This window comes from Ammospiza caudacuta, chromosome 10, assembly GCF_027887145.1.
Source record: "Ammospiza caudacuta isolate bAmmCau1 chromosome 10, bAmmCau1.pri, whole genome shotgun sequence".
Taxonomy (NCBI): domain Eukaryota; kingdom Metazoa; phylum Chordata; class Aves; order Passeriformes; family Passerellidae; genus Ammospiza; species Ammospiza caudacuta.
Window position 1 is genome coordinate 3,705,988 of NC_080602.1, and position 24,969 is coordinate 3,730,956.

Here is a 24,969-nt window from a genome sequence, read left to right on the forward strand (position 1 = left end):
ATCCAGATCCAGTCCTTCCTGGAGCCTGGAGCCTGAAATGGGCTGTTTGCTGGCACTGCCAGTGCCCAGATCTGGAAATTTCCCAATTCTGGCACAGCCCAAGTGCAGCAATTTGCTGGCACAGAAATCCAAAACCTGTGGCAGCTTCCTCTTACTGGCTCTGGCACCGCCCCCACATCTTGTGTGTCATGTAACCAGAACGCAGATTTGGAAATTTCTCAGGGCCAGCAGAGCCCAAATCTGGCAGATTTCTGTCGCTGGCAATGACGCCACCCACATCTGGTGTTGGCTGGCAGCGCCAGCGCCCAGATCTGAAAACTTCCTGGTGCTGGCACAGCCCAAGTCCATGGATTAGCTGGCACAGAAGGCCAAAATTTGTAACTCTGCAGGTTCTGGCTCCAGCACCATCCAGCTCTGGTGTTTGCTGGGACCGCCAGTGCCCAGATTTGGAAATTTCCTGATACCTTCACAGCCCAGGTCTAGCTAGCAATTTGGTTTTAGCTAGCTTAGGAAGAGAAGTTCCTCTTTCTGTGGAGGAACTGTGACTTTCCTTTTTCTTGGAACTGTTTACACCTGCTCTGGGACTGAAAACCCAGACAAACACCGGCAGCAGCAGCTCACACCTGTGGCCCCCCGAGCTCTGGGATGCTGCATTCCAGCACCAGAGGGACTTAGAAGAGACCAAGGCAGCCAACTACAACCCACAAAAAGGACTTCCTGAATTTGCCATCTCTTCACTACTGTGAGAAGTTTGATTTAATATTATTCATTTTTCATGCTTGTGAATACTTCACTTGTGAAATAAACTTGGGTTTTTTCACTTTTCTCAAGGGAAGTCTTTTCCTGAACTATTAGGAGTAGGGGCTGCTCGAACTTGCTTTCTAGACAGACCCATTTTGGAGCTTTCCTCCCAAAATTTGCCCCAAACCAGCACAAACAGTCACAATGAAAATTTCACCAGTGGCATCATTTCCTGGTGGCAAATCTTGTGACAGAAGCTTGACCTTGTTCTCCATGAGAGATTCTTGGGAAGAGCAGACAGGAGAAGATTCCTGGAAAACAGAAACAGCTTTCCAGAAGTGAAATGAAAATGAAAGAAACAATCCAAGGTGTTTTCCTCTATTTATTTCTATGCTCCCCTTTTCCATGTTGCACTGCTTCTCCATCCCAGTAATTCCAGATGCACCTCACCTCTAAGATTGGTGACTTAGTGATTTTTAGACACTCTAAAATACCATGAGCCACACAGAGTTTTCCTTCCCCTGTTTTTACTGGAAAGCAACACTAGATATGTAAGTGCAGTGCTGGGCTCAGGTAGGAATCCTACCCCAAGGGAAGTGTCCCGACAGTGTTTGATCCTCAGCAAGGACAATGCCCAGCAGCGAGCGAGGGGATCACTGTGCCAGCGTGCAGGAGTCAGGGCTCTGCATTTGGGCTCAAGGCTGCAAAGTTCCCGTGTTTGGGCAGACGGAGGGGCTGTCCCCGGGGCGCGCGGGGCTCGAACGTGGGGCTCGTGGGGCGAGCGGGGAACGGACACGGGGACGAACGGCCCCGGTGCTTCAGTTGCAGCGGCGGCAGCGGCGGCAGCGGCGGCAGCAGCAGCGGCAGCAGCAGCGGCGAGAGCACCAAAACAGATACTTCTGAACAGTCTTTCTCCTTTACTTTCTCTTTGTCTCTTTATTTCTCTTTCTCTCCCTTTCCCGCTGTCGGGCACCCTTCTCTCAGTGTCCGTTTCCCAGCGTCCCTCTCCTCTCCCCGCCTCCCTCTCCCCTGCAGGGCAGGGCCATGCCCCCGGCCCGCCCCCGGCCCCGGGCGGGGCTGCCCCGTGCCCGGCCCCGGCCGTCCCGCCGCGGTCTCGCCTCCGCCCGGCTCTGGGTGTACTGGCGGTGGCGCTGCTGGGCGGGCATCAGTGCCTGGTGCGGGGGCGGCATCGCCGCCCTTCGGCTCCGCCTGGCCCGAGCCCGGCCCCGGACCCAACGCAGGGTCCGGTCCCGACCCCGGTCCCGGCCCCGGCTTCTCCCGGGGCCCGCGGAGCACACACGCGGCGCGGCCGCTCCCGCCGCTTCCGCTGCGGCTTCCCCGGCCCGAGCTCCGCCGCTCGGCAGCGCGGCCGCCGGCCCCAAGCCACCAGGGCCTGGGGCGGGTGGGGATGCCGGGCCCGGGGCGGGTGAGGGGCGCTCGGGGGCCGTTGCTGGACCCGGGCCGAGCTCTGAAAGCCGCGTCCCGCCCGCAGGGACGGCGCAGGAGGCCCTGCAGGAGCGGTACCGGCTGGGATCGCTGCTGGGGCGCGGCGGCTTCGGCAGCGTCTTTGCGGCCACGCGGCTCTCGGACGGCGCCCCGGTGAGCGGCTGGGCCGGCGGCGGACGCAGGCAGAGGGGAGGGAGGAGGAGGAGGAGGATGCGTCTGGGCATGACGGGCGGCGAGCTCAGCCCGCTGCTCTCCCTCGCTCGCAGGTGGCCATCAAACGCGTGCCGAGGGATCGCATCCGGCACTGGGGCGAGCTGGTGAGTGAGCGGAGCCAGCGGCAGCAGCCGGGCCGTGCCGGGCGAGGAGGAGCCGGGGCCCGGCGCGGTGGGAGCCGCCGTGAGCCCTGCGGGGAGAGCGGGCGTGGGTTGAGCGGGGCATGCAGAGCATCCCGGGCTGGCTGAGGGCTCCCAGAGCCCCGGCACGGCCTCGGCCCCACTGACGGCGTCGTGCTCCTCCCGCAGCCCGACGGCACCAGCGCACCCCTGGAGATCGTGCTGCTGGCCAAGGTGTCCGGTCGCTGTGGCGGTGTCATTCAGCTCCTGGAGTGGCTTGAGCTCCCCGACAGCTTCCTGCTGGTGCTGGAGCGTCCGGAGCGGTGCCAGGAGCTCTCGGGTTTCCTGGCGGAGCGGGGGTTTCTGCCGGAGGAGGAGGCGCGGGGGCTGTTCCGCCAGGTGCTGGAGGCCGTGCGGCACTGCACCACCTGCGGGGTCCTGCACCGGGACATCAAGCCCGAGAATGTCCTGCTCGACCTGGCCAGCGGGCAGCTGAAACTGATCGACTTTGGCTGTGGCGCCTTCCTCCAAGACACAGCCTACACGCAGTTTGCAGGTGAGCCCTCGCAGGGTGTGCTCCTGGGCATCTCGTGGCCCAGCCTGGGTGCAGCACTGGGATGGGATTGATGCTAAGGCCGAGTTGTTCTGGGTGGGAGGGAGAGTGGGTTTTCTCCACTACTGGGTGGGTTTTTCCTTTGTGTGTCATGGTTGGGCCTTCCTTGTGTTTCTTCTGCCCTCTTCCAAGACCAGTGGCTTCTTTTCCATCCCCAAGTTTGTGCACAAGTCCCAAGTGCTGGTGAGAGGGCAGCGCTCACCCCGTGTGCCTCTGGGGCGGCCCCCACAGGCCCAGGGATGCTGGGGCCGGGCTCTGGGAGCAGCAGCAGCCCCCTGCTGAGCTGTGTCTGTGTTCCACAGGAACCCTGTCCTACAGCCCACCAGAGTGGATCCAGCACCAACGCTACCATGGCGAGGCAGCCACGATCTGGTCCCTGGGCCTCCTGCTGTGCCACCTGGTCATGGGGAAGCACCCATTCAGGAGGGGCCATGAGATCATCCGGGGGCGAATCTTGTTCCCATGATGGCTCTCTCAAGGTGGATCCTCATCTCTGGGCACGGGGGGAATACCAGTGCTGGGAGACAGCAGCGGGCTCATGGGCAAACCACTCTGGCAGCTGCTGAGGAGGTTGCACATGTCCTGCTCTCCTGCTGTCCTCCAAACAGAGCATCCACGGGGAAGTTTAGGCCCAGCTCTGGGCACACCCAGCATGACCTGGGCATGGGAACAGGAGGGCAACTTCTCCAACTGACTGGTGATTTCTGGTTTCTCTCCCCAGCGTGCCAAGATGTCATTAAGAGGTGTTTGTCCATGCAACCCTCGGACAGGCCATCCTTAGAAGATCTTTTCTGTCATCCTTGGGTGAAGGGTGTTCCTCTGCCCTAGAAGACTGAAGAGATCCACGTGCACAGTTGGATCCAGGGGCCTGGCAGGTACCAGCTCCACACATCTCTTGGCAATCAGTGGCAAAGCAAACCAGGCTGGTTTTGTCCTGCCTGTAGCTCTGAGCAGGGGTCAGCAGAAGGGAACATGCAGCTCTTGGGCTGGAGCTGAGCTGGAGACCCGGTGTGACAAGCACTGGTGGCCACCATCCCCCTGGTTTTGTTTGTATGGTTCATGGATGGCTGGGGCCCTGGGCAGAGCCCTGACAGCCTGGTCTGACCCCAGGGAAGGAGAAGGAGCCCCTGGAGAAGCTGTTCCAAATGGGGCTGGTGCTGGAGACACCAAGGACAACCTCAAAGATGACAATCTCTTCCTTGGCCTGGCCAGCTGAAGATGATGGACTTGGATTCTGGCACCTTCTTCAAAGCCAGGCTCCAGGTCCAATTTGCAGGTGAGTCTATAGGCAGGGGGTTGCTCCCGGATCTGGGCATGGCACAGCTGGGCACCAAAGGTTCCCCCTTTGCTGGGGCAGATACAATGAATTCTTCAGTCAGCTGCCCAGCTGCTTTTTGGCTCTGGGCAGCTGCTGAGGGCTGGATGTGCCGTGGCTGGCTGCAGGCTGGGCACATGTGCTGCCCTCCTGCTCTGCTGCCAAAGGCAGCAGGGATGGGCAGCTCTGGGCACTGCCAGCATGGCCTGGGCACCGCAGGCCTTGGCACAAGGGCACAGGAGCCCTCAGCTGACGGGCGGTTTCTGCTTTCTCTCCTTGCAGCCGGGCTCTGCGGCTGCTGAGGCTGCTCTGGGCTCTGCCAGGGCTCAGCTGGGCTCAGCCCTGGGCCCAGCTGGGCTGGCTCTGCCCTCACATTGCTCTGACAGCTCTGCATCAGACGAGCCCGTTGTGAGCACAGCGCCTGAGCTTTCTGCTTTGGCAGGTGAGTGAGACTCTGCTGCAGGCCCAGAGATTGCAGCTGGGGACACACATCCAACTGGCAAGGACCCAAACTCTCCATAGTAGCAGCTGAACGCCTGGATCTGCACAGGGTGTTTTGTCTGTCCCATTCTTCCTTCTTGATTGGCTGGAATTGTGCAATTGCACTTTCTTCCTCCTCTAGCAGTGCCACGAGTGGGCCAAAGCTGGCGAGTGGGCCGTGCTCCAGAGGCAGTGCAGTCTGGAGCTGGTGGATGGAGAATTGCCCTTCTGCACTTCCACACCAGAGCAAAAAGCTGTCAGAGGGACTTTGTGACTCTAAGAAATCCCTGAAAGTTTCAATGGGAATGTTCCGCTCATTCCCAGGCTGAGAAGGAAGGTCGTCTTGTAAAGGATTTGGGCTTTGAAAGAGTTTCCATTCCCAGTCCTGCTTGGAGCTGGAAGGGCACAAAGCAACTTCCTCTTGCCTCGACCACAATTTAAAATAACAATATTGGAAACAATCCCCAAAAACTTTTTAAAAAGACTGCTGAGGTCAGTAAGATGGATCCATGCCATCAGCACATTTACAAAGTAAATAACTTTTCTTTTCAAAAGATCAGTTGCCTCTTAATTCAAAGTTAGAGATGACTTTTCACTGCACACTTGGGGTTTTTTTTTATCTTTCACATTTTATATAGTTTTTGATTACTTTTTCCTTTTTTTTTCCTTTCAATAGAAAACATGTCCTATAAAAGGAATGTCCTTTGCTCTTGGTTCCCATGTGGAGCAGCTCCCTTCCTGCTGGCTGAGCTGCTCAGGCAGAGCCCAGCAGCTCCTGGCCCTGCAGGGCTGAGGCTTTTCCCCGTTGCTGGGCACAGACTGATGGAGCAGCACTGCTGAACACGGGCACACAGAGGCACCAGCAGCAGCTGCCTTTGGCCACCTGGGGCTCCAAGGCCCAAACTCTGAGCAGCCAGGGCTGGAAGAGACTGGCAGCATCTGATCCCTGACTCTGGGCAGACAGGGCTGCACAAATGACCCCACAGCAGCAGCAGCAGCAGCAGCACATGGAGCTGACTTTGAGCACAGCCCCTGCCCCTCTTCCCTCCCGTGTGCAGCGGTGTCACAGCAGCCTGAGGCACCTGGGAGCCCCCAGGGCCAGCAGGGACTGGAGATGGCAGCCCTGGGCTCCTGGAGGCTGTGCAAGGAACGGAGCTGGGCACTCCCTGTCCATGGGGAGCTTCCAGATGGAAAAGGCTGCTGTGCCCAGGCAGCTGCAAGGGCACAGAAAGGAGGCTCTGGAGCACTGGATCTGTGCCAGTGCCACAGTCCTGGGCAGCAGCCAGCGAGCCCTGGGGGAACAGAGGGCACAGCAAGAGGGACAGAACCAGGCAAGGGCAGAGACTGGAGAGAGCCAGGCCTGGGAGCAGGAACAGCTGCTCCATTGCACTCTTGGAGAAAGCTCTTGGCTGGTTCAAAGCGCTGAAAAGTGTGAAGGGCAGAGGAGGAGGCCACAGCAAACAAGCTCCTGTTTGCACAGCCTCCCCTCTCCGTGTCCCAGAAGGAATTGCATGGACTGTGTTCTTCTCTCTGAGCCGTCTCGTTCAGCATGAGCAGCTCAGCACCAGGAGCTGAAGGAGCTGAAGCCTCAGGCCACAGGAGCTGGGCAAGAGGGAACTTTTGGAGCAAAGTAATGCTGCTAAAATAGCCCCAGCTGAATGCAGCGGATATAATCATGGAATCACAGAATCCTTTCTGTTGGAAAAGCCCTCTGAGCTCACCCAGTACAGCCGGTCACCCAGCAGTGCCAAGCCCAGCACTAAACCACGTCCCTGAAGTGCCAAGGCCTGGACACCAGCCCTGAGTGAGGCCTGGACAGCAGGCCCTGAGCCAAAGGTGGCCTCTGGATGAACCTTCCAAGCAAAGGTTATCTTTGTATCTGCTCCCTGATGAAATATGCATGGTCATTAACACTGTGATAGATGTAGCCACTCCTTAGTGAAACATGTATTGACCTTTGTGTATTTAGAAGCCAGACAAGGCCATGAAATCTGACATCTGGCCTTGTTTGGGGCTGTATGGTCAAAGTCAGCTCCCTTGGTTCCTCCTTGAGCCCTGGCCAGGCTTTGGGAGGGACCCAAGAGGAGGATGAAAGCAGATGTTGCCACACTAGCAGTGCTGTCAGTTTGTTCATTCAGCACTGTCAGAGCTGGGCCCTCTCCCAGCGGGGTTGGAGCCTCACCTGGGGCTGGAGGCACCTGCAGGAATTCCCAGTGCCCAGGAGTGGCTCTGCAGCCCTTGGCTGTGACAGCTTCCCCAGCTGCTGTGTGGGTCTGGGGGATGGTAAAGGCTGAGGGTAAATGCTGCTGGATCTTTGTTAATCACTGCAGGCAATCTTTGGTGGGGATGGTTGGGTGCATTGCTGAGCTGCTCCTTTTGTGATTCTTTGCTGCTCTGAGCTGCAGGAAATGACACTGATTCCTTCAGCTGGAGTCTGTATCTCTGGTGCTGACCCTGCCCACTGGTAAAACAAAACTGGCACAGTCTGGCCAGATGCCAACAAAATGTCATTTGTTCAATGTAAATGTGAGGAATCAGTCCCATCAGAAATTGCCATCTGGGAAGCCCTTCCCTGGAGTTCCCTGGCTCTGGAGTGGGCTGAGGTCGGAGCCCCTTGTGAGCAGTGGGGCAGTCGGGTAAAAGAAGCTGCACCCCTGGATGGCTTCAAGTGCATCCAAAAATTGCAAATGGAAAAGGAAAACACCTTGTGGGTTTGGGCAGACAAAGATGAATTTGTTGAGAGTACATAGGAAACAGCACTTTCAGAAGGAACAATGATTATTGGAATGCTCCCACATGGAGCAACAGAAGGTTTTAATCTTGAGCTAATATGCATTTGTACAAGTGAAATATTGATATAATAAATATCTATATACATATTTATAGTATATAAAGACATATATATATATATATTAATATATTCACATATATATGTGGGTATATATGTGTATACACATATGTGTAAAAAATATGTATATATTTTTTATATTGTTTAACACATCCTGTCAGACCAGATCTCCCTGTTTGCTCTAAGGGCCCCTGTGGAAAATGCTCTGATCCACGGGGCTCCGTGCGAAGGCTGCTGTGACACTGAGGGACTTGCACAGCAATTCCATCCAGGAGCCTGGGTGCCCCTCAGGGACTGGGACCCGGCCCCTTCCAGCCAGAGGGGAAAGGGCCCCCCAAGCCTTGTTAGCCACAGACAGCATGGGAAAGCTGAACAGCAAAGGGCCTGGGGGCATTATTCTGGAATTAAAAAGGTGCCAGCTCCATGGACAACAGAATTCTTGTTCCTAACTCGAATGAGATTGAGAAAAAATAATGAAGAACGGTGTCACTAAAGTACTACTGATGTCTGTAAGGTGTACCTTGATAGTCAGCCAGAATCTTTGTCTGCCACAAATACCTCTGGTGTTTCACCAAGGGATTGGTCATCAAAATATAATGATGGGTTATGATGGATTGTTGAGCTTCTTTTGTAATTCTTTGCTAATGATGATGTGCTTTGCTGAGCTTATCCTTTTGTAAATCTCTGCAGCTGTGCATGATATAAATGACACAATTCCTTAACTTGGTGTCTGTGTCTTTGGTAGTGACCCTGCCCACTGGTGAAACAGGGCCCCCTTTTGCCTAAGTGTTACCTGGGAAGGCAAAAGCCCTCCCTCCAAAATTCCCCCCTTCCTCCCTGTTCCCCCCTTCATACCCTGAGCATGATGTGCTCTGGTCTGGGGTATGCCCGGGCTCAGTTGGGGTCCCCTGTCCTGGCTGTGTCCCCTGCCCAGCTCCCCCGCAGCCCCAGCCCCTCCCCAGCGTGGCTGGACGAGGGGCAGGACAGGCCTTGGCTGTGCTGCAGCTCAGCAAGAACAAAACCATCTCTGCGTGCTCAGCGCTGTGCTCAGCACCCGGCCCAGCAGTGTCTCAGTGCCAGGGGCTGTGCCCTCAGTCCCTGCCGGGGGTTTCCATGGCAACTGCCAGGCCAGGTGACCCAGGTGTCCCCCCAGTGCCGGTTGCCATGGAAACAGTGCCCAGCCCTGCCCCTTTCTGTCTGGCTGACCTGGCCTTTGGCCCTGGCAGTGCCGGTGGCTGCTGGTTCCTGGTGCCAGAGCGGCCAGCGCGGCACAGGGCAGGTGGCCATGGCACAGCCCCCAGCAAGGGATCCCCTCTGGCTCTGGGCACTGACACCAGCCCTGAGCAAGGGCCCAGGGCAGCTTTCCATGGCCACCAACCATCACAACGGGTCCGGGCATTGGTTGCCATTGCACCAAACCAAGGAACGGGTCCCCGTGGCCGTTGCCATGGCACCTGGTGGCACCAACGAGTGTCACTGCAATTGTACCTGGAACAGCCCTGGCACTGCTTTGTCCCAGGGTTGCCATGGCAGCCAAGGGCAGCAACAGCTCTGCAGGCAAGTGGCCATGGAACCTGGCTGCAGAAATGGCTCCTTGGGCTGGTTTCCAAGGAAACCTGAACTGATGGGGGTTGCCATGGCACCCAAACCCAGCAGTGGGGTCCTTGCAGTGTCCATGGCAACAGTCCCTTGCAATGGCACCACTGCATGTTGGGATGATGATGCACCCTCACAGCTGGCCCAGGGCAGGTCTGGAGTGCTTCTGGTGGCAGCTTGGGCTTGGCACACAGTTGAGGAGGATGTCTGTTTTCAGTGGGGAAACTCAGGAGTTTTAGATTGCTTCAAAAACAAATGAAGGAAAATCCCTCTTTGGCTGTGTGCAGCCACTTCTCCAAGCAAAGCAGGTTCCAGGTGAGTGAGGAGAGAGACCATGGGCTTGGGGAATATGAAGCAAGGTTGTCCACACTGGCTCAGAGCTCAAGGCACCACTTCTCTGAGCAGGCCAGGGCTCCTTAGGAGAGTCCCTGGATCAATATCAGTCACTGAATGCTGCAATCACCTCTTGTGTAATAAGAACAGCAATAAAAAGACACCCTTTAAAATAGGACTACATATTTCCTGGAAGCTCTTTGAACTATTTCTCCATAACTGTCAAAGGAAAACCTCCTAATGAACTACACTGGAGCAGAGGGAAATCAAGGCAGAGCCAGGGTTTGTCAGGACTTGCTTGATCCTCATGAGCCTCACTGTGCATTTGGAGTGAGCCCTTGAACCTCAGGGCCTGGGAGGAGATTGCACAAACCTTGCCAGGAGTCAAAGGCAGAGGAAACACCCCAAGTGTCTCCAGGCATTCATGGCTCCCTCTGAGGTCCCTCTCCAACACAGGCTCCTCATGGACTCCTTGGAGGAGAGAATTTGTGGCCAGGATGGCACAAAAACCTCTCAGACAGTGTGGAAAAGAAAATCTAAAGTACCTTCAACACCTTGAGTGTCTCAAAGCATTAATGAGCCCCATTTCGTGTCAGTACAAAGCTCTCCAGGGACTAATTAACGCAGATAATTGGGGCCATGATTGGACAAATATCTCCCAGAGTCTATCCCAAGGGAAACACCAAATACCTTAAAAGAACTGAAGTACCTTGAAGCATTTATGAGCCCCACTGAGTGGTGTTACTGACAAAGCCTCTCTAAGGACTAATTGCAACACATAATTAGAGGCCATGATTGCACAAAGCTCTCAGAGACTCCAAGGCAAAAGCAAAACCCAAAGTCCTTTGAAAAACCTGCAGTCCCTGGAAGCATGAAGGAGCCCCCAGGACCATTCCTGAGCAAGGCTCCGCAGGGACTCCTTCCAGCAGATCCTTGAGGCCATGGGATGTGGGCTAGGGGAGGATGCTGAGGGCAGGACAAGGGGCTGACAGTGCCCAGCCTGGCTGGGGCTGTGCCAGGAGGCCCCCGTGCCTCAGGACAAGGTGTCTCCTCCAAGCCCTTGGTGGCACAGACCCTGCTGTGCCCCAGGGCACCAAGACTTGGCTTCTCTTTGTCCCCACCTGTCATCACTGCCTCCAGTTCTCTGCTCTGCCTGGGGCCTGGGGACACTTTCCCTGTGGTGTCCCTGACAGGGATCTCTTCAAAGTACAAGAAACTTCAGTGTTTCAATAGAACTGAGTTCTTAAGGGTTCTTGAGGGTTGTGTGACATCACAAAGCTGGCTTTGACATCACAGAGCTTGCTGTGACATCACAGAGCAGGGTGTGAGGCTATAGAGCAGTGTCTGCTCTCATAGAGGGTGGCTCTGAGGCATCAGAGAGTAGGTTGTGACCTCACCTGGTGGCTGTGTAACATCATAGAGGAGGCTGTGACATCACAGACCAGATTGTGACATCACAGGGTGACTTTGTGACATCAGTCTTCTGCGATGTCACAGCACTGCTGTATGAAATCACAGGGTGACATAGAGTTGGCTCTGTGATATCACAGGGTCAGTGTGATATCACAGGGTCAGTGTGACATCACAGGGGCTGTGTGACATCATGGGGGCAGCATGACATCACAGGGGCTGTGTGACATCTCAGGAGCTGTGTGACATCACAGGGGCAATGTGACATCACAGGTGCAGTGTGAGGTCACTCTGCCCCGGCCCCCCTCACAGTTCCCCCCAGAGCAGTCCAACCCTGCTCGTGCACAGCGGGGTCCCCTGTCCCCCCGGGTCCCCCGGCCCCGCAGCCTCCCCCAGAGGATGTTCCACGGGATCGACCCCAGAGCCTGACACGGGGACGGGGCCCTGGGGGTGGGACAGGGGGACAGGGACTCCCCGGCAGCGTCCCCATGTCCCCCAGGGCCAGAGCCTGGGCCAGGGCTCCTTCACCCTGTTACAAACGAGGCCTTGAGAGCGCTGAAAAACCCCCGGCAAGGGATCAGCCAAAACCAGATTTAATATTAAGGGACAGCAGCACAAAGTTCCTTGGCAAGAGTCACTCTGCTCCTGACTGGACACTTCAGGCACACCAAGGAAACAAAGCAACTACAAAACCAAACAGAATCCAGGCAATAAAACCAGAAATTAACCTGGAACTGTCCCTGTGTGTGCATGTGTGAGTGACACAAGGACAGCAAGGGCAAGGATAAAAGGAACATGGCCTGAAAGCTTAACAGAGCTCAAACTTAACAGGACTTTACTTATACATTAACCTTAACTGATACTTTCAACCTCACAGTTTAGCAAAAGAGCAGAGTATGACAGCATGTAACCTAACTTAAACCTATGACTTCACAATTTAACAGAGGAATAACACTTAACAATATTGAACTTAACATAAAACTTATACTAAAGGTAACTGCTTAGCAAAAGAAAACCTCTCAGCAGCATTTAACTTCACTTAGGCCTTGTGATTTAACCTTCCCTACAGGCCTGACTGACTCAGCTATCCAAGGCACTCAAGCCCCTCAGAGTGCAGCATTTCTGCCACATTTCCCCAGCACAGGCACTCCTGTGTGCACACAGACACAAAGAGTCAGTGCAAGGCACCTGTGAGCAATTCCCCTGAGGGCAGGAAATGCTCACTGTGGGTCCTTTGGCATCTCCCCAGCGGGTGAAGGGTTGAGCCTGGAGGAGTGGGGGGATCGGCCCAGGCTCTGTCATTGTTCAGGATCCCCGAGTGCAGCAAACGGGAGAGTTCCCGGCTGGGAGAGGCCCCACTCAGAGGGAGTGGCTGGCCCAGGAGAGCTCCAAGGGCTCCTTTTGGAGCGCTGTTTGCAGGGCCCCAAGAGAGGGGCTTCAGTCCCAGCAATGGTTCATCCTGGCCGCACTTGGCATCAGCAGCTTTCTTTGGCAGGGTGAGAACAGGGATGTTGTGCCGCTCAGGGAACACAAACAGGTCCCAGGGCTGCTCCTATAGGAACCAGGAGCTGGTTGGGCAGCAGCAGTGCCTGGAGCAGACAGTGTTTGTGATGAGCTGCAGAGGAGCTGAGCCCAGGGGCTGTTGGCCAAGGCGAGCATTTGTTGCCCAGGGAGCATTTCTCAGCTGGCAGGGCGGCCTGAGAAGGGGAGGGGGGAATGCAGCAGCACAGGCCCATGGAACCAAGGGACCATTGTGACACTGTGGGGCCCTGTGAGACCAAGAGACCATTGTGACACTGTGGGACCCTGTGACAACAAGGGACCATTGTGACACTGTGGGGCCTCATGGAATCATGGAGAGCACTGTGACGTTGCTGGGCCTCATGGATCCATGGGGACTGTACTGACGCTGTGTGGCTCCATGGAATGTAGGGATCATTGTGACACTGAGAGGCCTCATCAAAACAAGGGGCCATTGTGACAGCGTGGGTCTGCATGGAACCATGGAGACCATTCGGACACTTTGGGGTGTTATGGAACCAAGGGGCCATGGTGACACTGAGGGGCACCATGGAAACACAGAGACCATTGTGACACTCAGGGGACTCATGGAAACGCAGAGACCATTGTGACGCTGTGAGGCCTCATGGAATCAGTGAGACCATTGTGATCCTGGGAGGACCATTGTGATATTGTGGGGCCTCGTGAAACCAAGAGGCCTTTGTGACACTGCAGGTCTTCTTGTAATCAAGGGGCCATTGTGACACTGCTGGAACCCATGGAATCAAGTCACCATTATGACACTGCGGGGCCCCATGGATCCAAGGAACCATTGTGACAATATGGAGCCCCACAAAACCAAGGGAACACAAAACAAGTCTGGCTGCTTTGGCCTCCCATAGACTGCCTGACTGGTCCAACTGACCTTTGCATGTTGAGTGTCACTTCTCATCTGCTGCTGAAGCACTGAGGCTCTGTGCTTTCCTTCCCAATGGAAAAGAACTGTCCTCCTGCTCTAGGCACCCATGGCCAGAATTGGGATTTCACCTCCAGAGGTCCTTATATCCAGGGATTCTTCCAATAGGAATATTGCCAGGACAAGTCTGTCTGGCAGTGGTTTCACAAGGGTCACCTCTCATCCGTCCCCAAAACATTGGGAAAGGCTCCATGCTCTCCTTCCTAAGGAAAGAACTGTCTGCTTCTCCAGGTGCCCATGGCTGAGATTGGGTTTCCACCTCCAAAATTCCCTAAATCCAAACTCTGCAATTACTGACAATCTAGCTGGCCGTGGCCTGCTGAGGCTCTCACTTGCCTTCCAAACCTTGAGGCTCTGTGCTTTCCTTCCCATGGAAAAGAACTGTCCTTCTCAGCCAGGTGCCCATGGCCACAATTGGGATTTCACCTCCAACACTGCCTGTTTTGACAGACTGGAGGAGATTGCTGGCTCTAAACATTTTGTGTGTGGGGGAGGAAGGGGCAGGTCCAGCCTTGCCCTGCCCTGTAAGCCCAGCCCTGCCCTGCCCTGTGACCCCAATCCCCTCAGGGGCCTTCAGTGGGTTTACGGTTTCTACCTGAAGGGCGGCACCCTGAACCCCCAGCACCGCCGTTCCACCCTGGGCACTGGGGCCCTCTTGGCTCTACTCAGTGCTGCCGCTGTACTCGGGGCACCCTAAACCCCGCTAGGGACCCGTGTCCCCCCACTGCAGGGATTGTGCGCGACTCACACTGCCCCGATCCTCCACGCACCCGGAGCTCCATTCAGGGCTTGCGTGCCAACTCACCAATTCATCTGCCACCTTTACTCAAATTTGGTGCACAGGAAAAACACCAGCCAGATATTTGTAAGAGGTCAAAATGACACAAAATTCTACTGGCAAAGTGCAAAAAATCAAGAACTTTGGAATAGGATTTAACGCAACATCAAATTACACATAAAACACTAATCATAGCAGTAACTTCATTAACTTAGCCCATTTATCCTGGAAACATTAAAACACGTAAGCTGTTAGGGTGTCCAAAAATGTTCCATATAAAGAGCATTAGAACAAGAAGAAAGAGAGAGAGACAGAAAGACAGAAGCTCTATAGAAAGACACATATATGACTAACAGCTCCTAGGGTTCCAGTGTGGGTGAGACACAAACCCCAGGAGAGGGCAGAGTCCATACCAGGGGCTCACCTTGTGCTCTATATTTTAAGCCCCCAGGCCCTTGTGAGCCTCCCCCAGGTGGGATTTCTGATCACACAGGCAATCAGGGCTGGGTTAGCACTGTACCCACTGTGTGACTGATTGACAGCTCATCCCACAGTGTCTCAGGACATTGATCTCATCCAGCCTCTGACAGTGACCATGGTGACACAGGGGAACCTCATGGAACCGTGGGTCAGTTGTGACAATGTGGGTCCAAGGACACACCGGGGGATGTCATAGGTAGAATAATGATAGAAGAAAAGTATTACCGTGCCTGAGTGGGCGCTGCTGGTGATAGAGAGACGGTGAATCTTGTTTCTTGAATCAGAAGGCTTGATTTATTAAGATATTATATATAATACATTATGACTATACTAATAAGAATATAGAGAGAGGTTTGCAGAGCAGCTAGGCTAGATAGGAAGAGATAGAAAAGAATCCCAACAAAGCTGTGGCCAAGGACTCAGTCCTCTGGCTTACACTTTGTGATTGGCCCTTAATTATAAACATGGGAACATGAACCAATCACCAATCAAAATAGGTGCCCCTGTTGCATTCACCAGCAGCTGATAATAATTGTTTATGTTCTCCTCTGAGGCTTCAGCCTTCAAGAAGACACAGAAATCTGAAATAAAGGATTTCTGTGAAAAAATGTCTGCGACATCTCACCTTTCTAAATTGTATAAAATAAAAAAAATGCTGATGTGGAATGAACAGGAAATTTCTTTACCTGTAGAATATACAATAACTAACAAATCACTAGAACAATGCTACAATATAAGAAAAATGCAAAATACAATGCAAAGAGAATTTGAGTCCATGCAGCTGAGTTTCAGGAACAGTCCAAGAGCCAAAGTTGTTTCCCTTGGAATATCTGAGAGTCCTTTTTGGTCCTGAAAACAACTTGCTGCAAAAGGAATCCCATCAATAGTTATCAAAAAACCATTGACACTCATAACACAATTTTTAAACAGTTTGTGGAATGTCCTTTCTGGCCCTTCAATGCTTCAGAGCTGCTGCCCGCTGTTTTCAATCTTTTTTATTTAATTTTAATTTTTATTTTTTTTTAAATTGAAAAACAAAAGAGCAGCAGCAGAGCAGAGCAGTGCCAGACAAGGAAAGGCCCTGGGGGCCCTGGCCCATACTGGACCAGGAACCCCAAAACTGGCTCACAAAGGGGGACCAGGACCGGTAGGAGAAACCAGAGTCCCCAAAAACATAAGGAGGCCACGCAGTGGGACCAGCCCAGGAATTTTTTGAGCCCAACGGCCCAGGCCAAACCCATGAGGAAGGCTCTGCATATCCACAGGCCTGAACCCTGCTGCCAGTACAATGGCAGCACGGGTAGTGAGACGCTTCCTTTCCCCTAAACCACTGAGGCATGCCAGCAGCAGGGAAATAGAAGCTGCCCCGAGAATCTTCATCTCGGGTCTGGGAATGTTTGTTTCCCACAGCAACATGTCACCACCCCCACCGGGCTGGGGACCAGAGGCAGAACTTTCGGGAGCCCCCTCCCCCTCGCCGCTAGGGCACAAGATGGGCGGCAGAGATGGCAGCCTCTATGGGACAGCAACCGAAACACCACCCCCCAAACCGCCGAGCTTGAAAGCCGGCAGCTGGACTGCCGCAAGAGTCAGCTGGCGGGCAGCCCCCGCTCCACTGAAGGAGAGACCAGACTCTGGGGCCGCTTCCTGGAGCGGGCCCGGGGCTGGCGGGCCGGCCATGGGGGGCGCTGGGCCAGGGTGGGGGCCCACGGGGCTGTGGATGACGCTGGGGCTGGCCTGGAACGCGGCAGTGACTCTGGCCACGGAGGAGCCGGCCGAGGAGGGAATCACGCTGATCGTGGGATCAGCCGCGGGCTGCTCCGAGAGTCCCGCAGGTTCAGCGCCGTTTTCTGCCGCTGACTCTGGGACTGTCTCGGCTTGAAGCGGCGGGGATGCGCGAGAACCCACCTCCGCCGCGTCCCCCAGCCCTGAAAGCAGCGGCAGGCACGACACGGGGCCGGCGCCGTGCCCCGCCGCTGACTCCGGGGTCTGCTGCAGAGGCGCAGTCGCAGTCTCCTTCGGAGCGCAAACAGGCAGCAGCGGAGCCGGGAGAAGCGGCGGGGCATCGCTGTTGCTTAGCAACAGGTCAATCGCCGAAAGTGCTGTTCTCTTCTGCCTTCTCCGACACAGGCTCTGGCGGGGGCGGGGAGGCCGGTGAAACCGCGGGCGGGACCTCCTGGAGTGACGGCTCTAGCAGGGGCGTGGAGGAAGCCTCGGAGACCGGTGCCGCTCCGATGTGTGAAGGAGGCGGAGTCTGAGAGGCCGGCGCTGGCTTGAGCGGCCACTCCCATCCCCCCGGAGAGAGAGAAGGGGGGGGAGGACAACACTCCATCTGAGCATGCTCCGGAGCAAGAGTAAAAAAAACTTCTTCGCGCCGCGAAGTTTCAGCCCCCCGCGCCGCGAAGCGGGGGGGGCGAAAAGCCCAAAGTCATCACCCATGGGGTCTTCTGCCAAGGGCGGTGGAAACGGAGCTTGTCCATAACAGTTAGAGATCCATTGAAAACAAGCTGCTCTGCGCTTCAGGACTGGGAAAAGCTTTATAAATGCTGGGTAGATAGAAGGCAACACGCGTCCCTGACTGTAGACGCACTGGATAATTGAGTCCATGCACTCCCAGACGAAAACATCTAAAGCGTACAGGACATCAGTAAAAAACCCAAAAAGCTTTGCCCATCGAAAGAACCCATAGATATCTGTTTCTGACAAAAAGCAACCATCTTCTCTGCACCAATATTTCCAGAGGGCAATAAGCTTTTCCTCTGAAGCGGAGAACTGAATCTCTTCTGGCAAGGCATGTGTCTGCCAAACGAACAGCCACAAGCTATGAAGGGCTGGTTCATCAGGGATAGAAAAGCCCACAGTACCTTCTAAAAGAGTCCAGCTTGCTCTGGCCAGCTCCACAGGTCTGCTGCCCTTTTCCATCATCTTTCCTGATGGTTTTCCAGAAGAAGGTTCTGTTGTGGTCAGCCTTGGCTGTGAACTCTGTCCAAATCAGGATCTTCAGTTCTTCAGCTCCTGGCTTGAATCCACTTTCTTTGGTCACTTCAAAGCAACCAACCATCAAATGCCACACATACAGGATTTTACCCAGTGCAGCAATTTTGCTCCTCTGGTCTTATTAAATTAATTTTTGCTCTGACACGTCGGGTCACCAGATATTACCGCGCCTGAGTGGGCGCTGCTGGTGACAGAGAGACGGTGAATCTTGTTTCTTGAATCAGAAAGCTGAATTTATTAATATAAGATATAATACATTATAGTTATACTAGAAAGAATAAGGAGAGAGGTTTGCAGAGCAGCTAGGCTAGCTAGGAAGAGATAGAAAAGAATCCCAACAAAGCTGTGGCCAAGGACTCAGTCCCCTGGCTTACACTTTGTGATTGGCCCTTAATTATAAACATGGGAACATGAACCAATCACCAATCAAAATAGGTGCCCCTGTTGCATTCCCCAGAAGCTGATAATAATTGTTTATGTTCTCCTCTGAGGCCTCAGCCTTCCAGAAGACACAGAAAACTGAAAGAAAGGATTTCTGTGAAAAAATGTCTGCGACAGAAAAGCCTTTTGAAATGAAGCCTTGTTCAGCCACATCAATAGCTGGCCTATCATCTCTTCTGTGTGCAACTAAGCAGTTACAAGTTCCCATGTGAAGCTATTTTGAGAATGAGACTTTGTGACCATTCTATTCTGAGGGTGAAAAACAAATGCACCTGCAATAACAAGTAATTTGTCCCGTGAGAATCAGTGAAGAGGTAAACAATACAATAGAGAGATTTGATGCACAAGTAAAATCTATTTTATTAACCAATAATCGACTAACTGATAAGAAACCTTTGAATGAACTAAAGGTGCACACAAGGTCTGTTAAACTGTGTAAAATGAGTTGTATGAATAAAGAATAAAGAGTTCTTCTCCATCTTAGCTTAGTCCTATGGGATTTCAGTTCCCCCCTTCTTGACGGCTTTGGGTTCTCCCTTCTTTGGAGCTTTGGGTTCCGCCTTCTTTGGGTCTTTGTCTTCCTTCTTCTCTGGGATCTTGGTTTCCTTCCTCTCTGATGCTTTGGTGTCCTTCTTCTCTGATGCTTTGATTTTCTTCCCTTCTGATGCTTTGCTTTCCTTCCTCTCTGGGATTTTGGTTTCTTTTTTTGGAATTTTGGTTTCCTTATTCTCTCGGGTCTTGGTTTTCCCCTTTGCTGGTATTGGAGGTTGCTTGCCAACAGAGACACTCTTCTTTCCCTTCTTCTGCCTCTCTTCCTCCTTCCTCCTCTCTTCCTCCTCTAAGGCTTTTGCCTCCTCCTCGACCTTTTGAGCTGGCTCCTTCAGCTCCCTTCTGCAGACAAAACAGAAAATATGGCTGAGAGTCCCACCAGAACCTTGGGCTCCCTCGTCCTGGCTGGCCCTGCACTTCATTCCTTGACCCTGAGGCCATTTCCGTGAATTCTCCTCAACCCACAGAGGTTGGGAACATCCCAAGTGAGGGCATGGGTGGAAGGGGACCTCCAGGACCGGCCAAACCTGAGCTTTGCCATCATAAGGTCTTGACTGTGCAAGCTCCCTCTGAAGGCACAGCCAGACCCCTCCAGCCCCTGCCAAAGGCTGATCCAGCAGCTCTCTGCACTGGTGCCTGGAAACGCCCTTTGTCTCTTGGCTTCCCAGTTTAAAGCAGAGCACAGATTGCTGACATCTGCTTAGCTCTCCTACAGTTCTTACTCAGCTCATTCAGCCCCCTTCTCCCTGGGCATAGCTGAAGCATGATTTTAAAGAGTTCAGATTTCAGCTGAGGGTTAGAAGCAATTCCCATTGATCAGGATGTAGGTTAGATAGGCAGACCATAGGTTAATGATTATGAGATGCTTAAGCTGGAGCAGATTGTTCTATTGTTTACCATTAGGAGAGGGAAGTGGAGGAAGTGAACTGTTATAAGAACATCTTGAAACCAGTAGAACAATGGTTAGCACCTGGGCTTGATGTCAATCAATCACTAAGCAGGGGACCTTGGATGGTGCCAGAGGGTCACAGAGACCTGATGAAGACATTCCTGACTTCACCCCCTAAGACCACTGACCCAATTCGAGACACCAACCCAATTCAAGGGAAGAATTGCACAGGAGTGAAGGACCAATGACCTCATTTGAATACAGAGCAGGGATGGGAGGTGCTGGGGTTGTGCAGATGTATTGTGTGTAAGATCTTGGGAAATAAAGAGAGGGCAAAGAACCTTGGACAGCGCGGTCACGCCTTTTAGGGACGGCTCTGGTGCCACCCGCCGGTGTTAATAAACATCCCACTGTCTAACTTTAATTAGTTAGAGAGTCTCTGCCCGTGATCTTCGGTTTTAACGACTCCTAGCCTGCTCCTTCATGAGAACAATCCTATCAGTCAGAAAGCAAAGGCTGCAGGAACTCCTCTCCTGCAAGACAGGCTCTTGTCGGGCAGATTTCCTGCTGGAACCCAGCTGGGACCAAGCAAACCAGTGCTGGCTGCCATGGAAACCACTGGAAGCAGCCTCGTCCGTCTCCTCCCCATGAAACCAACTTCAGCCTGGCCTGAAGAAGTCCTGATGCACAGGCTTGCTTTAAGCACCTCCACTCCCAGCTCCACACTTGGCCTGTGTGTCCTGAGCTGGGCTGCCTTGCTGGAGCTGAGCTTCTCCTGTGCTTGCCTACGGCTGCAGCTGCAGGGGAGCCTAAAGCACAGGAGTTTTTCTGGCTGCTATGCCACCATAAGGAGAACCCTGGCAGATCAGCAGTGCAAGGACTTCATCTGTGGCAGGAGCAGGACCCAAAGCAAGGTTTGCTCTGTGCCCCACGCCTGCCCATACCACAATCACACTGTTCTGGTGAAGAAGGCAGATGATGAAGAAGATGCCACTCAACACCATGGACTTCAAGACACCTCTAAATGCGGTGCCAAGGCAGGCCCAGAGCCCAGCTCCCCGCAGGCAGCAGCTAAGCCAGGAGGGCTCAGCACTCAAATAGAGAAGATGATGTTCTGTCTCAACAGAAGAAGGTCCTTCCTCTCTTGGCAGCCAGGGAGCTCAGAGTGGCCATCCCTATGTTGCTGCTGGCCTTTGCTCTGCAGCTCCTCTGAGCTCAGAGGCCTTGGAGCAGGGAAGCCCTGCAGGGACAATAACCCGTGGCAGAGCAGGAACCCACGGAAGGCTGACTCACCTGTCCCTGAGAGAGGCCTGAGAGCCACAGTTGATCTCCTGGGGGCTCAGGGAGGAGCTGACACGTGAGGCCGCCCTGGGCACCAGCACCTCAGAGGTGGAGCCTCCCTCCATGTGGCACAGCTCCGGGACATTGCAGGTGGTGTTGAGGTGGCCAGAGAAGGTGGAGGTGACCTGCTGGCTCTCTCCTGGCTGCAGCACACCTGGCAGTGGCAGGATATTGAAAGCCTGGATGGAAGACAAGAGAGATTGAGGTGTTGAGCATGGAAATGGATGCAGAAGAGCATCTTGGAGCTGTAGCCAGAGGGGCCTATTCCCCAAACACTGCCAGAATCACCCTCACCTCATCCTGCATCCATGCCATTGACCAGTGCAGGGACCATGGGGAAAATCTTCTCCCATACTCACAGCACAATGCATTAATTAGTACATTACATGAAAGTGAACTAGGATGTCTCCTGGCAGTAGAAATTCTCTCTGATGCACAATTTGCCATTACAAAGTTTCAAAACTTCCTGCTTTTAGAAAAGGAGGAGACTCAGAGTGAGAGCTCTTGGAGCTGAGGGAAGGAGTCCAGCCCAGCTCATCTGACTCCTGAGGCTCTTCCCCTCTCTCTCTGATTTAAATGCTTCTTTCTCAAGGTGCTACAGCAAAATCTCCTGCAACAATTTCCTGTGGAGCACTTGAGGAGTTCCAGGGGGAGCAGTGCCCTCCACAGGTGCTGCACAGCATCCTTGGGCAGCCCTGCAACGTGTCCTGCACGGCCTCTCCAACAAGCAGCTGCTCCAGCAGCACTTTGCGATGGCCTGCAGGGATGGGAGGCCCCTCTGTGGCCAATGCTGAGGGCCCCCAGTGGCACTGGCAGCTCCAGCCCTGCTTGCCACACTGACAATGGGCAAGGGAGTCAGATTCCCTCTTGCCTTCTCTGCTCCCAGGGCAGTGTGCGCCACGTCCAGGGAGCACCTGAATCCCTCCAAGCCTCGAGGCAGGTGAGGGTGCTCAGGATTTGGTGCTGGCACCCAAAAAACAAGCCATTTTCTGTGCTGGGAGGAAGAGACAGCCCCTCTGCAAAGTCTGCCTTTGTCAGACAGCTCCAGGGCCAGCAGTGCAATAGCAGCTCTGGGTGAAAGCAGAGCCCTGCAAACAGGGAGTCTGGCTGCCTTGGGAAGAGGGTCCATGGAGATCAGCATAATCCCAGCTTGCTCTGTGAGGGAAGCTGGAGGTGTTACCATGATGATGCAGAGAAAAGCCTCATCTTACACTGGGAAGGAAACAAGGCAAAAAAATCCCACACTCAGCACAGGCCTGTAGGATCTGAGCCAGCTTCTCCAAGGAAAACTCTCCTATTTCTCCCTCCCCCTCAGCCCATGTCCAGCCACGTGCCCTGCTGCCCAGCCCACTGTCAGGGCACAGCACAGCAGGGCAGCAAAAAGGGAGCTCAGCATGAGCAGGACTTGGTGCTGGCAGGCTGGGGAGGCAAAGCAAGCAGTCGGTGTACAAGAAAATCTACCTCTGCTCCTGAAGAGTGGGTAAAATCCTGCACTTCTTTCAGGGCTCTGGCTGCCTCCTCCTGCCCAGTCCTGAAGTGCCTCCATCGAGTTGCCGCACAATCCAGACTGGTTCTCCTCTCCTTCGGTGGCTGGGGTTTGAATTTAGGTGGGTGGAGCTCATCTCTGGAAAATAAATAACTATGAACAGGGACCTGCAGTGGGAGAGAGGGAGGGAGGGACACCTGCACGAGCAGCTCCTGGCCAGGATGCAGCCCCTGGCTGGGTGCTGGCTCGTTGGACTGAGAAATGGTTTGATCCAGCCCTTCCCAATCCAGGCTGGGGCAGGTCTGTTCTAAAGGCAGCCCAGGGATGGCACTGAGGTGCTGCAGCAGCTGCAACTGCTCGCATTGAGCAATTACAGAGGACAGGCATTTACACCTGGTGGGGATGCAAAAAGCACAGTGGGAGAGGAAAAGACAGAGAAGGCAGCAAAAAGGTGAGATTTGAGACACCGAGGGGCAGACCCAGCCAGTGCCCAGCCAGCACAGCCCACCCAGTGCCCAAGGCCAGAAACTCTGCAGCTCCACCAGGGATTTATCAGGAATGTTCCCCTGACACCGCTGGGGGGTTGGTTGACATTTTACAACACTCCCAGGTGACTCAGGTCGCATTCCCCATCCATCCTTCCTTCCATCCATACATACACAGGCTGTGGTGCTGGGATCCTGCCAAGCTCTGCCAGCCTTGGGCTTGGGGAGATTTCTGCCAGCCGTCCTGAGCTCCGTAATTGTGCTCTCTGTTCCAGGAAGCAAGCAAGAAAGATTTTAAAAAACCCAAAACAAACCACAACAGAGAAACCTAAAAAACCTTCAACAGCTCAACCCTGCTCAAGTTATTTCTTTAGGGACAGCTACCACTCTCCAGCTGAAATGCTGGGCTTTTGGGGAAAAAGAAAATTACATGTTCACCTCCAAATTGAAAAGGATTAAGCTAAGAGAACCTTTCAAACTAAAAGTTACTGTCCGAAAGGTTTTATCTTTGCAAGAAATCTCTAGGTAAGACCAGCCTGACGGTTAAACAACTGGTTCTTCTGGTGGGGAGAAACCCTCCTCTTTAAGGGAAGCAGCCTGATAGTTAAAAGCACCTGTTTGCTCAAACTTCAGGCTCCCTGGCACAGCCTGCATTGCCTTTCCTTCCTGTTCACTGATTTACAGGCAGTGCCACGACGGCCCGGGTTCGGATGTTTGGTGCCATCCGGGGAATTTGGCATTGCCATTTCCATATGTTTTAATCGAAGTTTCAGTCCTTGCAACCACTCTTCAAATGCCAGCTTTCCTTTCTTTTACAGAAAGCTCAAGGTTCCCAGAAGACTTCTGACATCCTCTCTTGCGCTCAGAGAGATGACATTTTCAAACAGATGTTTCCAAAGTTACCAGCATTTGAAAGAATAATGACCTCAAATGCCCCCTGGATTCCAGCTGAGCCCAACTCCATTCTGTGTCAGGCACTGAGATTCCCACCTCTAAGGCAGGAGCTGTTTGTGCCCCCGTCCCTCCTGTCCTTCTCCCCAGCAGCCTGTGCCTGTTTTCCCCGGCAGAATCCCTGTCCCTGTGCACCCTGCCAGGAGCAGCTGCACACAGGCTCACATCTCCCCTTGCCCTCACCAGGGGGTTTCTCTCATCCCCGAACACGCCGATGAGAACGTTGGTGCGATGAGTGCCCAGGGCCTGCACTGCCACCACAACTGGGATCTCTGCTGTGCTCTGGGGCTGCACAATCCCACAGGGCTTGGGGCTGGAGTAGAGCACAGCAGAGTCCTCCTTGCGCTTCTGGAAGGGACACAATGAAACGCAGATTCAGAGGGACCTCTCAAGAAACTGTAGGCTCCTTAACATCCACCACAACAGAAACTTACACACACCTTTAAAGCTCCCCAGGACAAAGGTCAAAGGCACAAACAAGATGCAAGAATTGTAGGGTTAGCACTCCCAGGGGATCCTGCAAGGAGGCTGCCAGCAAAGGCACTGGTGTCTGTGGGTGCAGCAGCTTTTCACAACCCTCTAAGATCTCCCACAGGAAAACACCCTGAGGACTAGAGCATCAACTGTTTTTTCAGGAGCTTAAACTGCCTCCTAAAGTTTACAGTTTGGTAGGATCCTGCTCTCAGCAGATCTTTAAGACTGAATAGAAAGCAGCAAGGTCTTATCCAAACCCTTGGTTCCCCTAATAATCTCCTCAGGAATATTTGACAGGAGGAGGTGGATGTGATGCCAAACCTGGGGAATAAGCCCGTAGCAGCCAGGAAGGTGGCTGGGATTCCTAATGAGGATCTTTCTCTCGTAGGGCACCTTCAGGTGGCACTCATCACACAGCAGCACTGGGGAGGACACTTGGAGCTCAGGAACGAGACATCTGGGCAAAGAGATGACCCCAGGACAATCAGAGATACTGAGAGAATGGAGA

At 53.8% G+C, this 24,969-nt stretch overlaps 1 protein-coding gene and 1 pseudogene across 1 annotated transcript in view; one reads left to right on the forward strand and one right to left on the reverse strand.

Annotated features, from left to right (window-relative positions):
* Positions 1–263: 263 nt before the first annotated feature.
* On the forward strand, positions 264–14,297 carry LOC131562116 (serine/threonine-protein kinase pim-1-like; annotated as a pseudogene).
* A 510-nt stretch (positions 14,298–14,807) lies between these two features.
* The window catches only part of LOC131562117 (hydrocephalus-inducing protein homolog), a 30,658-nt gene continuing 20,496 nt past the window's right edge, over positions 14,808–24,969 (reverse strand). The window contains exons 12-16 of the mRNA XM_058811689.1: positions 24,855–24,918; positions 24,171–24,233; positions 21,080–21,244; positions 16,559–16,840; positions 14,808–14,849 (exon numbers count right to left, since the gene is read on the reverse strand). Coding sequence (XP_058667672.1) covers positions 14,808–14,849; positions 16,559–16,840; positions 21,080–21,244; positions 24,171–24,233; positions 24,855–24,918 — 616 coding nt within the window. The remainder of the gene's footprint in view (positions 14,850–16,558; positions 16,841–21,079; positions 21,245–24,170; positions 24,234–24,854; positions 24,919–24,969) is intronic.